This window comes from Larimichthys crocea, chromosome XII (genome assembly GCF_000972845.2).
Source record: "Larimichthys crocea isolate SSNF chromosome XII, L_crocea_2.0, whole genome shotgun sequence".
NCBI classification, from domain to species: Eukaryota; Metazoa; Chordata; class Actinopteri; family Sciaenidae; genus Larimichthys; species Larimichthys crocea.
This window is the reverse complement of record NC_040022.1, coordinates 2,714,869-2,731,158: the sequence shown is the minus strand read 5'-3', so window position 1 is coordinate 2,731,158 and position 16,290 is coordinate 2,714,869. Positions and strand designations below refer to the sequence as shown.

At 37.9% G+C, this 16,290-nt stretch overlaps 1 protein-coding gene across 1 annotated transcript; it reads right to left on the bottom strand.

Annotated features, from left to right (window-relative positions):
* Positions 1-735: 735 nt before the first annotated feature.
* gucy2ca (guanylate cyclase 2Ca) lies at positions 736-15,097 on the bottom strand. Its single transcript, XM_010747194.3, has 27 exons — positions 14,527-15,097; positions 13,045-13,157; positions 12,196-12,263; positions 11,891-12,109; positions 11,668-11,786; positions 11,052-11,151; positions 10,804-10,915; positions 10,565-10,709; positions 9,762-9,847; positions 9,563-9,680; positions 9,290-9,371; positions 8,782-8,875; positions 7,708-7,770; positions 7,517-7,588; positions 7,106-7,210; positions 6,200-6,286; positions 5,713-5,845; positions 5,492-5,629; positions 4,891-4,979; positions 4,679-4,770; positions 4,212-4,370; positions 3,515-3,707; positions 3,195-3,369; positions 2,415-2,513; positions 2,211-2,305; positions 2,020-2,096; positions 736-1,803 (listed from the first exon to the last, which is right to left on the bottom strand). The coding sequence occupies exons 1-27, from the start codon at positions 14,735-14,737 to the stop codon at positions 1,608-1,610; spliced, it is 3,240 nt and encodes a 1,079-aa protein (XP_010745496.2). The 5' UTR covers positions 14,738-15,097; the 3' UTR covers positions 736-1,607.
* Positions 15,098-16,290: the final 1,193 nt, after the last annotated feature.

Sequence of the window (16,290 nt, the reverse complement as noted above, 5' to 3'; positions counted from 1 at the left end):
TGCAGAGAGCTGCAGGGGCCCTTTCACCCTGTCCTCACTTGCACCTGGGGGCCCAAACTGTCTCACAGTGGGAGGAGGGCTTCACCGCTTACAGGGACATCACAAAGCATGCTGGGACAGAGGGGGGTAGAGGGCTACCTCCATGCAGCACAATGAGGGAACACAGAATCCCACTTCCTGCCACAGAGCTGGGTGGCACTGCATTAGTTACAACTAAAACTATGTAAGCTTTGTCTGTGTGTTCTTCAAACCTTTTTACTACATACTTCTCTGCTACGCTGCTATTTTATCTGCCTTTGTAATCCAAATGTTGGATATTTCTTAATCTACCATGTTCTTGTGGTTTTAAAATAAGTGTTTATTTCTACAGCAGTTGTTTTTTTTCCCTCTGCATGCTTGAAAAAATACAAGTGCTATGGTGTAAATCGGTGTACATTAATACTATGTAAGAATGGGTAACTTTAGTTTAGTGCACATTGTACAAAGAACTGCTCTGAATCTTGTGCCATATTTCAAACATTGTTTAATAAAACACAAAACCAAAATCATCACAGAAATATTTTTGATGTTCTGTAGACAAGGTAGCATTGTTGTGCTATGAAAGAGAAAAAGTAGAAAGTACTGTTTGGATATATTTTCACTGACTTTGCAGCAGAAAAGGCTATATTTACATGGTAAATAATTTTGTCAAACTTTCTCAATCAATGAGCTTCATGCAGGCAACATCTAAACAAAAACGGAGAACTGTTCAAAGTAAAGTCAAGAAGAGTATATTCAATTTTATCTCTCATTACTTGGATTCCTGACCATTTCTCAATAAATCTCAAAGGACGATTCTCGCCCTTAAATCCATGTTGTTGTGACGTGTGAGTTATGCACAGCACAGGAGGCAAAGGTTAAGTTACAAAATACAATAAAGCATGTGTCATTTCAACCCATGCCATTTTAATTTGAAATATTTTGAAAGAACAGCCTAGCCAAAACATTTCGAGGTACATTTTATAGCCATTATTTGTAGAATTTGAAGATGTCTGACTTTGGCATCACCATGTGGTTGCATCAAAATATACATAGTGGCATACAGCAACTAATTAATCTTTCATGAAGTGAGCCTTATTTGAAAATGATAGACCATTTCATATACTGTTTAAGCCAGTGTTAATGTTTGGTCGTGATCCTTTTTTATTCCCATGAATAACAGGTCAAAAGAAATTATGCAGAGTACAACATAGTTTCAATGACGTTCTCTAAAAATATCACTCCCACACCACAGAGAAATAACCACAAAAACAAAATGATATATAACAGTATCTGTGGGTGGATTTTTCCTTTCAACAAGAACTTAGACTTATAAACAGTTTAAAACATTTTTTGTGGCAGAGGGATGGGTGTTGAGGGAGGAAAGCTTCAAAGGGCAAAAGGAGAACTGAGAGCTTCAGTGCTATTTCTAACATGCCTGCTTGTTCCACTGCTGCTCAACTGTTAGGCCACCCTCCGAATGAACAGAGCTGTCCATGGAAACCCAGCAGTGTTGATTCAGACAAGTACAGGCGCACTACTATGACATCTACTCCTTGGACGACATCGTAAGCAAAGATCCTCTGTAATCACAGATACGTACTGGGGTTGTCAGTGACAGCCAAGTGAAAGTACTCTGGCGGGCTGTCGCTCTGCAGGCTGCTGTTGGTCTCCCTCCGACGGATTTTGGTTGACAGGGTCTTTCTGAAGACCCCATCTCCTCGCTTCTCAAGGGTGGACACGATCATCTCCGCAAGGTCCTGCTGGAGCCGCTGGAAGTTCTCCCTGAGACAGTAACATAAGAATTATTTAGATAAATTAATAGATACATTATATTCTAACAAATTATGTGTTCTCTTTTTTAAAATATATTATACAAACACTCTCACACAAGCTCACTGTTGTTTTATAGATCAACAGAGCTGTAAAGAAATGTTGGTAATTGGGGACCAGAGTAGTAGATCTGTGCCCTAAATCTGGCTGAGACTGTGTTTTACTCACGCTGTTGGTGGTGTTGGCAGGTTGAATTGTCCCCCATTGACTCCTGTTAACCAGTATGTCATTTCTTTGCCTTTACCCTGTGGGCCAAGCACACAAACAAACACAAACACCGCTTTAAGTAACCACTATCTGTACAGTTTACATTTGATGTGAATGCCTGAGTAGATGAGCATAAAGATAAAAAAGCTAACCTTCAGGTACGTCTCTCCTCTTTTTTCATACTCAAACTTGCAGTCTGTCCTCTGCAGGATGTTGATGGTGGACTGGCTGGTATGAATTCTCAGAGCTGGAAAGACAATGAGAAAGAACGATAGGATTCAACTCTCTTTAACTCTTTAAAGTCAGAGGCTACGCCTCAATACTGTGACTGTGTGCGAGTGTGTGTTGTCTCTTACGTAGGCCTGTGGACTCCATGCGTGAAGCAGTGTTGACTGTATCTCCAAAAAGACAATAGCGAGGCATCTTGTTCCCCACTACTCCTGCTGCACATGGTCCTACACACAAAACAAGCCATTTTTATTCTCCATGTATCTCTTGGTTGCACCTTCATTTTTTTCTTTGATTATCTATTCCCCATATTCTGCATTTAGAACATCTAAAATAATGGTGGTGTCTGATTTATCTTATTTTTTAGCCGCTCATTCACTTACATTATGACAGAAAAAAAGCGTTACAAGCCTTCCCCTGGTTAGGACTTTATTTTTTTACCTTGTAAGTAAGTAGTTTGTATTGTAGCAGTGTGTTATTGCCACCTACTGTTTAACTTTCACAAACTGCTACTATTAACACACTCTCCTTAATTTCTACATATGTGTGAGTCTTTCCCACAGACGTGTGTAGACAGTATATATTAAAGTAGAGATAAAATGAAAAATATACTCAAAATCAAATGTATAAGCTGCTTGGAGGCAAAGTTAATTTTATTAATAATTCGGGAAACTGTTTAAATGTTCTCTTTTGTTTAAGTTCACTTATTTATTATATATATTTACACATTTGACTCATGTTACCTACTTCTATGGGCTCATATTACATTGCCATGATGGTCATGTGAGTACTTGTTAGTGCTGCATTTCCATGTGGCAGAAAATGCTGTAAAATGCACTAATGATACATGGTTTATGGGAAAGAACAAGGATTGCATTAAATAAGACAAAGCTTTGATTTTCTGTTACCTGAATGCACACCAATACGGATCCACAGAGGGATTCCAGGCAGGTGCAGCAACTCAAACGTCCCTACAAAAGCCAGCATGTCCAGGGCCATGAGGGCGATGTCCACTGCATGCCTGTCACCGTTGCGTTTGGGCAAACCTGATGCAACCATGTACGCATCTCCTATTGTCTCAACCTGAGAGATAATGGATGGATTGCTTTATTAATAAAACATTATCTATATATCGATAAACACACAAAGTAATAACATAATCAGCCATATATATACACCAATCTAACGTTAACTTCAGCTCCTGAGTTCACACTGAACACTGAAGTACCTTGTAGACATCATGGTGGTCCAGGATGCTGTCAAAGTTCTTGTAGATGTCATTGAGCATGTCAACCACCTCCATGGGGGTGCTGTAGCGGCAAAGGGTGGTGAATCCGACAATGTCGCTGAAATAGATGGTGACCTCCTCAAAGAGCTCTGGTTTCACTTTCCCCGTCTCCTTCAGTGAACGCACCACTGGGCTGAGGAGACAGAGGGAGACTGATTACATTTGTACAAAGGGAATCCAAATACAGCTTTGTTTTGTACATGCCTCTACAAACACAACAACTGTTATTACAAAAAGAGGATGGAAACATATTTGCACATCCAGCAGACATGGAGCAGCATCAGCTTTCATGTTCTGAGTTTCAGTTCTGTTCGAAGTGGCCTGACAAGTCCAAAATGCACTCTCCTTATCTGGCTCTTTAGCTGCTTAATGCTCCACTATGTTAACTGACTAATTATGCTGATGGAAGCAGGGTTAGTGGACCATAAAGCCAAAACAATACACTAATACAGATTAAAATGGTCTGTAGGGCTGAGGGGAACTGCAGAATTGGGTGATAATTCTTTTAGCAACCCTTTTCACATTACATCAATTGATCCTTTGTAAAATTAAATTTAAAAAATGATCAGTGCATCTTTAAAATATGTATCTGTTTTGTTTGTTATTTAATATAACAGCAGATACGATATGAACTTACCCAGGAAGTAGCATAAAGTTGAGGCGATCAGCTCTGTCCCTCTCAAATTTGTACAAAGAGGTTCTCTGCTCCACCAGATGCTCCAGAGTCCTGGAGTACATCTGCAGGCGACGGATCAGGTTGTCCATGTATGTCTCAGTGGCTTGGTTGTGCAGGTTACTGAGTCAAAGAAAAAATATATTCCATTACTATCATTATTTATACAATTGAATTAATAATCATAATATAAAAGGCTGAAGATGCAGGAATCATCTCATAGCAGTGGATATGATTATATACACTAAACAACCAAACATGTTTTTAACATGGCAATGCCTCCATGCACAAAGTAAATCTATACAGAAATTATTTTCCTAGTTTGATGCGGAAGAACTTGAAGAACTTCACATACAGATTGTTCTAGTGTCCACCTTTATTTGGTCATATAGTAAAGAAATGTTTTAAATGAATATATGCTGTTGACGTACCTGAAAATCTTACCCAGAGTTAACTCTATTCTCCTAAAATCTGGCCTCCGTTCTGGGTCTTCATCCCAGCAGTTTTTTATCAGCGTGTACAGCTGTGTACACACAAGAGAGAAAAAGAAGGAGGGAGTGAAAAACTTTCCTTATTTAACTTTGATGAGTCCAAGCAGCTTTCCTTTATAACTCTCCTCCACAGTGATGAGTGACTCTCTTACCTCGATCTCCCTCTCTGATGTGCTGTCAAAGTTGAGGTCAGGTCTGAAGATGCCTGCCCCACTGGGGAACTGCACTCTGTGTATCTTCTCTGAGGGATTGGATGACATTAAGATAAGCGAGATGAGCAAGACAACATCCCATCATACTGTAAACTCTCTTGTTCTGACACAGATTTGGGGATCAGACAACAAAAGCAATTGACCTTGTTAGGCAGCTGGACTTGTGAGATTACAATCAACGTTCTGTGAGGAAATACCGGCAGCTACGGCATGAGCTTTATGCATGGTTTAACACTAGGTGTGTGTGTGACCATGTTTGTGAAAAATGTTTACTCAAAATGTAAAAATGTTGGCTTCTAAAGAGGTTAGCATTGATCAGTTTTATCAGCACTGGAGACTATTTCTTCATTGAAAGAAGAGCAAAGTACAGCACTGAAGGCTTTGTAGCTTATAAATTGATTTTGTCATTATCAATCCATCCATGTAAATTAACACAAACAATTCAGTTTTCTAGGAATTAATTATTCATAAACAAAAATATGTTAATTTACATTTAATTTGTTCTGTTTTTTTATTTACAGTTTAAATCATCCTGACCTACCTGTAATATCAGAGCAGCACTGTGTATAGAACGTGGACAGTCTCATAACAATTTCATGAGCAATGATGGCATAGCTGTAAACATCGCCTTTTTGAGACACCCCATCTTTACGAAGATGCTCTGGGGCCGTCCATAAGTCTGAAAGGAGAGGAGAAAGGAAGCTGAGTCACCGGTATTTTCAGCGTTCAGAATAATAATAGATCACAATGACTCTGTCTCACTTCTGCCTGGACTGAGTATGGTGTGACACCCAAAGTCAGTGATCTTGACTACCATTCGGTTGTCGACCACGCAGTTGGTGGACTTGAGGCGACCGTGGACCTCAATGTTACTGGAGTGGAGATATGACATGCCCTGTAAAAGATATAAAGCAGGGGGGCAGTAGTGAGCAGGATGGTTAATTTGATAGTTATTTGTTGAATCATCTTACTCTCCTTCAAATGTATTGTAAGTTAAAATATACTGAAGAATAACTGAATATCACATTTAAATATATATATAAAAAAACAATACATCAAGCCATGTCCAATCAAAAATCTTAATAAAAATCAATGAATGAAAAGAAATATTGGAGTGACAGTAAACGATGCAAAATTTGTCTTCCATAGAAAACAGCTAAATAAAACAATACGTGACAAATATGAACAAATAGTGAATAGTGAAGTGTATAAATAAATAAAACTCAAACAAACACGTTATAAAAAATACCTTTGCAATGTCATACATGACAGATATCTTAAACTCCATGTCCATGAAGGTTTCATCTGGATAGGAGATCCTGTCATTCAGAATGTACTGGGGGGGAACAGATAAAGAAGTTCATATCTCTGCTAAGCATGTTGTACTCAGTTAATGAATTGTGAAACACTTAAATACTTAACTAGACTGTGTGAGAGTGTGTTTGTGTATGTGTGATTACATGCATGCACATACACACATTATTAGTGCTCTTTAAACTGTTCGTCTTATCAAACGAACAGTAAAGTCATTGTGGGCAGCATAGAAAGGAGGCCACTGAGCTTTGTCATAAACTACTTGTTGTTCATGGGTGTTCTGTAGTCATGTAACATGCAGATCACATGCAGTGTGTACATGGCGTTTTTTTAACTTAACTGGTCATTTGTTTAAAAAAAATAAATTAGGTTAAAACTAATTTATAGTTGAATGAAGTGCAGCATGATTTACAATGTATGTTAAATAAAAAAGTTAATAAAAGTAAATCTAAAACAAAATACAGCTGAAGATAAGAACAAAATAAGAATTACTATGACTAAATGCAATGTCTAACTTACTAGTAACATTCAGTCTGCCTTGTTATAAAATGTTAAAAGACAGAAAATATAACTAGAAATCACTCAGAGAGCTCTTAAACTTCTATTAAGACTACACAGTTCTCTAAATTTTGTATTTGAATAAAATTAATATAATTGTTTTGTGGTGTTTTTTATTGATGATGGAATAAAAGATGTTTTGCCTTTATTATCTAAGTGCAGGATCCAGTATCTACTAAAATCCTACAGCCTGATAACATATACTGATAGGAAAGGAACGTGGCAGCAGCAGGATGTGATATGCAGGGAGAGTGCAAGTCAGTGGGACTGTGTGAGTCGTTACCCTGAGAGAGCCCCTCTGGCAGAGCTCAAACACCCCGAAGACACCGTACTCAAACTTCACCGTGCCATAGAACTTGGTCAGGTTGTAGTAATCGATACACAACAGCTGAAAGATGAAGACACGGAGGCAAAGAAGAAGTGAGAGGAAAGGTTGAAATGGACAAGAAGGTTTGACAGAGAGGGTTGAAAGGGTTTGGCAACACACAAATAAATGATTTAAAAGTAGACATGGATGTGCTAAAAATGTCAGAGTGGAAAATGCTCATTTATTCACATTATTTATATGTTATAAAGACAAACACAAAATCTAAGCACCATAATATAAAGGGTCGCAAGGACAGTGTCCATTTGCTGATGCTTTAAAAACTCAGGTGTTATATATACTCTGAGCTATAACACAGGGGTGTCTTACTGTGTTCAGCTCAATCTTCTGGTCCTCAGTAAAGTCTCCGTCTGTTTGCTTCAGCTCTTTTAAGATCACGGGCTGAAGAACACAAACAAATAAGGCACAGTCAAACGCTGAGTGTGAAGATTTGATCATCTCTTTCTTTTTTAGTCTCTTTATGACTAAATATTAGTTTTATAAAGTTGAAATCTTGGTACCTTCTTGTCATAGCGGCATCTGTGACTGAAGTATGTGCTGTCCTTCCTCTTATCGTCATCAATCTGTTGCGCACACACACACACACACACACACACACACAAACATATCTGATTTTATATCTTTATCTTATTGGATAGTCAATTTTAAGTACACATCATGTAAAAGAAAGTACTGAAGCCTGACGAATCCCAGACAAAGTTCTATGATAAAACTCTTTTTACATGATTTCATTTTCTGGTCTTTAAATCCTGAGCTTATATAACTTAATTTGGCCTTATCTCGTTTCTTGTTTTTACCTAATATGATTCAATGCAATCTCATCTCTCATATCATTCTGAGATTATCTCGTTTTATCTTTTCTCATATAGCTGCTTCTTTATTGGCACTTAGCGAAATGTTTAGATGTATAATCTATCACAGGGGATAGGAAGGAGAAGGGAGTGAATGGCTTTCTTTATGGCAACAAAATGGCAGACAAGAAACTCTATACTGCAATATTGTTACTAAAGACACTTGAAGTAAATATTACCTTCATCCATCAAGATAAATTAATGTTGACATTATAACATGTCATATCTGCATTTACAAAAATAGTGCAAACTTCATGATGAGACATTCCATTGCCAGACAGAATCGTGTGCATTTTGCTGTAAAATGTAAATGTAAATTTTAAAACTAAGCGTGGGAAAACTTCCAAGATAAGTCTGAAAAAATGAGTCAACCAGTCAAGGGTGTGAAACTATGCTAGGCAATTTATTACGCTGTGTACCTCCAAAAATCAGGCTACAGAGAGCAGCTATAAAATGGTGGAGATGTGAGAAACTATTCACAGACGGTGAATACATAGAGGAGGTTGTGGACCAACAGTACAGAGATTGGACTGTTGATTGGACACCATCATATCCAGGATTAAAGACTTGCCTTCAGAATTTCCAATAATAGTGTAACTAACTATCACTGTACAAATTAAAAATAAATTACATTGCATCTTTGTAAATTCCCACTCATCAACGAAATGGTTGCTGACCCCTCATCCAACCTGTAGCAAACAGGTGATTGGTGAGGCCATTTACCTTCAGACAGACCTCCTTCTCATCCAGTGGGGCAATCAGATGTAAGTCGATGTGAGACCACCTCTTTTGCATATGACGCTCTTTTCTGTTCTGCCTAACATTATTCACAAACAGACACACATACACAGTAAATGCATAAATAATAAAAACAAGGGATATTTGTAGGATAACTCTCTGCATCCAATTACATTGCAGCTTTCTTTCCCTGAGCTTCAGTTTAAACTGCTGGTTAGGTGTTGCACCATCTCAAAATCAGCTTCAATGATGCCAAAATTGGGAGCGATCCCTCCTCTGTGGCTCTTATTGAGGTTTCTTCCACCTTTTTTCCCTGTTAAAGGTTTTTCCTCACTCGAACCGAGGGTCTAAGGACCTGTACAGATTGTAAAGCCCTCTGAGGCAAATGTACTTTGTGACTTTGGGCTATACAAATAAAATTGATTTGATTTGATTTGATGTAAAAGTCTGCACAGTCCATATGATACAGCTGTGAAATATGTCTGCTGATTACCTGTAGAATATGAGAGCGACGGCTGTCACCACGACAACGCTGAGACTCAGAACGATCACAATCACATCCTGCATATTTAACCCTGGAGGCACACACACACACAGTAACACTGACTGAGTAAAGACCATGATATCACATTATATTTCCAAATAATATCTTGAGACTCTAATCATGTTTTGTGTGACTATAGTTACAGACCAGACAGAAATTGTGCGGTTCAGTGAAGCACCACATCACTGTGTACACTACTTCTACACCATCAATGTGTAATACCTTCTGAATTCTCTGGTATGGCACCAGGCAGGCGACTCCCTTTCCAGGGCAGAGCTGGGATTGTGTCTGTCACACTAGTTTTATTCTGCGATGTATCAAACACTGACAGGGTTTCATACTGGAGAGAGACAGAGACAAAGTATAAAAACAAATGTTCACAGTAACTGAGCTAACTGACTGAAATGTACAGCGGTCTCACCTTGCCGGTGATAGTTGATGTGTAAATGATAGAGAAGTTAGCGTCTCTGTCTCCGTACTCATCGAGCACATAGTGTCCTCCCATACCTGCTTAAAGCAAACACACAAAGACACAACAAAGAGAGCATTTTCAAGTTCCTGGAAATTGACTCATTATGAATCGTATTGCATTCACAACATGTTTATTACAGAATGAGTAAAAAAAAAAAGGTGAAAACATTTATTCTGAAACATAATTTTCATTATGATTGTTTGGTCTACTAAAGACAGTCCAAGGTTACCTTTCATATACATTTTATGTCTCACAAAGTCCCAAATATATTCAGTTTACCAAGTGTAAGACAAGGAAAAAGCAGCAAATTCTCCTCAGAAAAATAATAATTAAGTGATTACTAAATTATTAAAACAGTTGCCAGTCAAGTCAATTAAAAGACTAATCTAACTACATCATAACAAGCATCATAAAAACTTACAGTATTACATGAATACATTCCCAGGCAACAATAAAACTAACCATAAAACAAAAGCAAGTAAACGGTCAGTGTGATGTGACATACTATAAGTTGATTTTATTATTATACTGAATTGAACCAGAGCCAATGTTTCCTCAGAGGAGAGGAAATCAAATGTATAATATGCTTTGAATTGTTGTCTACGGCATTTACACTTTGTATGTGTTGTGTTAGACCATGCAAAACCACTACAAGCAGTACACAGTTAGTGAACATTTGTCTCACAGAAAACATTAAGCTACTAAAGATTATGAATGATTATGAACCTTGAGTTGTCTCTGATCATACTCACCGTCAAAGGAGGTGTTTCCAAATGGGTTGTCACTCAGAGGAACATCATAGGATCCCTTGTTACGTTGCTTACTGAGCATCCTCTCTCTGAGCACTTTGCCAAACAGTAGAACTCCATCATGATACCCAGCTACATAGTCATTTATCTGCCCATTACATAGAAAAACAAAAATAGTCAAACAGTTCTACAAGAGTTCTTTCTTTACACTTTCGTGTTTGGGTGTTTAAGTTGCTGCTCACCGTGTTGTTGTATGTTGAGTTTGATCCATAGTCGTAGTTCCTCTGTGGCAGAGTGATCACCAAGACATCTTGCATGCCAGCACTCGATGTTGTGTTGACATAATACTCAGGGCTGGAGGAAAGTAAAGGGTTACTCCAACATATTAGAAATATCATATATCAGGTTTTACAGTATATTTTGATTTCTCTTGTATGTAATAATGTAATGGTTACATTATGCAAAATGATAAAATCATAGACAGGCTTACTTGTAAATATCTAGAAGAATGAACACGACGTCCTCTGGAATCACCTCCACCATACTCTTTATTGAAACAACATCATGAGGTTTCCCACAAAGGATGAAAACTGAAAGAAAAATATGTCAACTTCACTTTAACAGGAAGGGAAATCTTTGACCAGTACTTTATATTTAATACTACTCTTTTGTTTTCGAGCACTGGTTACAATATTTTAACATTACTATTTACATCAGACATAGTACCAAACTCATTTTAAAGCAACATCATGCAACTTTTCCTAAATACAGTCTTATGGACATAATGGCAGAAGTAAGGAGACCTAAAAGAACAACAGATAAGGACAACGAGAAAACGACACTGGCCAAGAAAGAAACCGCCAAAGAAGAGTAAATCTGGGACTGACTTTTAGTTGTTTGCGAGAGCTTTGTGAAATAAAAGGCTCAAAGACAGACCAACAGACTAACACTGACATCCCCAGAGACACAAAGCTAGGCCTTTGAATTATATTTTGGATCTCTTCATTAGATAATGTTCTGCAGGTTAACATAGTCCGAGCTGGAGGAGTGACAGTCCACGAATAAATGCTTAGTGCATTGAGATATAGCTCAAACATAATACACACTGTTGCTGAATCTGTCTTTAGCCTCGAGGGCCTTTGTCAGCTCTTCTTCCCCACGCAGCATCTCTCTGTTAAAGCTTGAGGAAAAGGTGGCAGAGGCTGCCTCCAATGCGTTGATGTACCTGTGGCAAAAACAAAGAAATAAAACAAAAAAGTGGCACATGTTGTAGTGCTAAATGAAGCTACAGTGTTCACTTGAATGAACTGCAGCCTGTGCCTGCCTCACCAGAAGCAGTCCTCAGGTGGGATGGTGGACTTCTTGTAGACATAAACCTGCGTCCAAGGTTCCTTAAAGTCCAATAATTCCTTCGAAAAGTGGAGGAGTAAGTCTGCGATCTTGCGTGCTGGAGGCAGAATTCGGGTCAGTTTGGGCTTATAGTCACATGAGAGGCCAAAGCTCCCAGCTGAGATGATTGGAATGCTCAGGTTCAGGCCAATTTCATCACTGAGGCAGACGACGGGATGAAAAGTTAAAAACATCAGTCAGTTGTTTAGTGGTATATAATTCAAGAGAAACAGGGTCATACTCACTCTACTAACTGGAACGTGGCGTAGGTGCAGGAAGGTCCCAGCATGACGCATCCCACTTCATTTTTACTCTGCAGAAAGATACAGTACATGTTGTTATTCTGTGTGAAACCACAACACTGTCAAGGTTCAGATACCGTATGGAAACTGAATACTACAATAACACTACATAAAGGCACTGTCATTGGAACAAGAGATGCATCTACAATACTAGAATCTTAACATACAGCATGGCGTGCAGTGGCTGCAATGTATTTTAGTTTATTTAAGTTGCTATTGGTGGAGATTTCTCACTACAATGGTGATATTGTTGGTGCGAGAGAAGCAGTTGATCATTGACTGTTAGGTGTGACAGCAAAAATTAACTTTTACTGTTGAAGTATGACATATCGTATTCCTATCATCTTTTTTAACTGCCCTGGAAATAGTCGTACAAAATGCCTCATTTATAATTTTACATTTAAGTGAGCCAAGATAACCGTCCTGCAATGGTGCAATAGGCAACTGTGCAGTCCAGCTGAAGTGCCATCTAGGGATAATAAACTATCAAACTATAGAAGGGAATTTATTGTTACTGGTTACAGGTACACTGAGCCACAACATCCAGTATGAACATCAAGTTTAATCCCTTTGGATCTTATCAATAACAGTAGCTCACTTTTTTTAAATTAAGATTTTAGCGGTGACACAGAAGGACAAAGATAAAAAAAAAATTAACACAGGAAAGGAGATTCAGGTTGTTGTTTAAGTGTCTTTTCACCTCAAACATTTTTTATCACCCTTGATTGATTTGACCTTAATGTGTATACTCTTTAGACATCTCATCTTTGGTCCTCTCTTGACCACACTTACATGCAGCAGCTTGAGTATTGCCACTCCCTCACAGGTGCTGCTCCCACAGCCCTGCCGGTTGTACATGGTGGTGTCGAATCCATAGTAGTTAGCCGTCAAATTGAAGTTTAATTCTTGAGTCATGGAAAGAAGATAAGTGTTATTAACATCAAAAATTAGCTCATTAATCTCTTTGGGCTGTTAAGATTAGATCAGAATGATTTATCGCCCAGTCGTGTAAATATAACCTCCCACAGAGAAAATGAAATTTAAAGCAGCAGCAAGAGAAATAGAGGATATTACAAAGTGTGTAATTTTGTAATAAGATGACTAACCCCGTAATGTTCATTATGCATTATTACAGTAAATAATAAGTCATCTTAATTATTTCTTATGATATAATGTCTTGTCAAAGTGTGAAGTCACATGCACTGTATGTTCGTTTGGAAAGCAACATTTCAGTTTATGCCAATGGTTTTCAACTGTTGGTTAGGAGCCCCCAAACCCTCTCAGGATATATCTGAGGGCGTATAAAGGTAATTAAAGGTACAATGTATGTTTTTTTTGGTGCGTGTAGTACACATTTGAATAGACCAGTACCTTGATCTTATTCTGGCAGCATTGATTCTGCCAATATCAAGCTAAACCCGTTTAATGGAATACTCTTCAGGTCTAGTCTTCAGGGGAGAAATTTGCCATTTGTTTTAGCCTAGCTTAGCACAAATGCTGAAAATAAGTAGAAATAGCTAGCCTCCACCAGAAGAGGAAGAATACGTCTTTCAGCAGCTCCAAAACTGTCCCATCTACATGTTGTATTGTTTTGTTTTGTTTTTGTCTGTTTTGTTTTTTGCTTTATGCATCTGCCACAATAGCAGTCACTACATATGAAGTGCATATAAACAGGTTTCCTCTATGCACTCCTGTAGGGTTAGGCATCAAACAGCACTACTACTGGCCAGCTCTATCTGCCTAAAAATAAGTATTTAAAGTTTATTTTATTTATCTGTTAAATGCTTCATCCAGAAAAAAAATACAGTATATAATTCTAATCTAAATATTAAGTCCTAAAGAAAAAGAAATCTATATAAAAATCAGATTCTGGGCTGATTCTTCTATTTTTTACACAAGAGTGGCGAGGCTAAACTTCTTCTTGCACAACAGGATATCAGAGAAACTAGATCATGCATTTATAACCAGCCATCTTGACTTTGTCGCTCTGTTTTAAAGGTTTTGTTGAAGCTGTTCTTTGTTGACTTCCAGTTATTTAAACACCTCCGCTGATGTCTAGCGATATCACTCGATGAACATTTACTCTCTGTTGGCCAGGATTGATATTTAATTTTGTTCTGTTAGTTTTTCAATTTACCATATCTTAGTTTTAAGTTTATGTTTAAACATTTGGTTTAATTTGTTGTTGTAAATCAATCTGTTTGTAGATTATATCAAATCATTATTATTTGTATGGTCCATTTGGCCTTTTATTTAGGAAATAATAATCCATACCATGGTCAATGTTCGTCTGCCTGTCCTCTTCAATGGCTTGTTCCACAGCCGCCTGCACAAACGGTCGACTCCACTCATAAGTGTTGTCCTCCAGCAGCACAACATTCATGGTATATGTACGATCTGATGCCAAACAGTCATCCAGCATCTTGTTGGCGATGACCGCCATTATCAACACTCCCAGGTAAGGTAAAATATGTAACTTGTACATCTTGATCCTTGAGATTTTCCTTTTTCCCTTAAGAATTTGATGTCTTTTCTACAGTTTCTACATGTCAAAACAATATATACTGTATCTCCGTTCAAACAAACAGAAGGCTGAAGTTTTTACATTTGTGCTCCAGGACAGATCCTCTCCATTGACGACATGAGTCCAAAAACAGAAGTGGAGAGGGCTCTTCAATGACTAAGCAGAAGTCACACCGTCTCTTCAATCACTGTCCAGAATCCAGATAAGAGACTACAATAAACTTTTGTCCGAGATCTTACATCCAAACACTTTTAGGAAACCCAAAAGAAAATGTGGATTGAGGACAAGAAACAGAGTCTTCACACTTGTTATTCCTCTAGTAAAAGCCTGAAATCAATAATCCTCCACCTTGGTATGGGCTTGTCTACCTGTCCTTCATACGTTAATGAACAACCATTAAGTGACAGTCGGTGCACCAGTTGGAGGGAGGGCAGAGCACTCCCACACTGCATCTGGACTGATGGCTCACTTACAAACTTAACTGAGATCATAATTCATCATGTTTGTAATCATGACGTTTAGGCCTGCCTTCACAATACATCTCCTGTCTGATCAACATTAAACCACTCATGCAAGTGTAAGAATAAAACATAATGTCTTTGATAATCTGATAATAGCGGATTAACTGTTGTCATAACTTATAGAAATAACATATATGTAGGTAGTGGGATCAGTACAATTCATTTGTTTCCTTTTTTCACATGATCTGGTATGTTCTAAGACTTTTTGTTCACAGCAGAGGCGGGGAAAGCTTGCATAGTGAGAGGGGCAAAAGTCACAGGAGGTCATAAAACTGAAGGCTTGTGTGGAGCTGATAAATATTGTCTGCTATAAAAGCAGGGTGGATTAAGCCTATAAAAGTCTTGGCTAAACTGCTCATAAACCAGTGTTACATCATTTTGAGAAAACCAGATTTAGTCTTTACAAAACAACACAAATCCAAATTAAAATGTAGACTGACAAACTTAATTGCAGGTGAGCAATTAAATTGCCGCTAAAAGCATCAACATATTTCTGACATCTTCAAAACTTCACCTTCAGATGAAGTTAGTACAGTCTGTATTCTAAAACAAAAGTTTGAACACATCATTAACGCGTTTATGTGCATGTTAATAAGGTCTTTACAACCTGATAAAATTAGTACTATGATTATTACAGCTGTTCCATGAACACCTGGTTTATCATAACAAGGTCATAAGTCATCATAGTCTAAATAACAGCTAAATAATATGGTAACATTATCTATATTTTTTAATTTTTCAACACATCTCCTGGGAGGACCAAAACCAATAACTGTGTATCCGCTATGCCATAGAGTTATTGTTACCCAAAAAGTATAAAAACTAGTGAGTGAGAACTAGAAATGAGTCACAGCATTGCACTGGATGACATGTTCCTCATAAAGCAATGAGTGTGGGCGCTTTAGTTTGAGTCACCAAATCAGCATCTGAAGATAGACTCTAAGAAATGCACTATTTACTACTGTTGGAGGTATGCTTGCTAAAAACCACAAA

Excerpts from the sequence above, each read along its gene's own strand:
- gucy2ca (XM_010747194.3), bottom strand. The coding sequence starts at position 14,737 with ATGTACAAGTTACATATTTTACCTTACCTGGGAGTGTTGATAATGGCG. Across the intron at positions 13,158-14,526 it reads GCAGACGAACATTGACCATG|AATTAAACTTCAATTTGACG; the intron begins GTATGGATTATT and ends CCATGACTCAAG. Across the intron at positions 1,804-2,019 it reads CTGCCAACACCACCAACAGC|GGAGAACTTCCAGCGGCTCC; the intron begins GTGAGTAAAACA and ends TTACTGTCTCAG.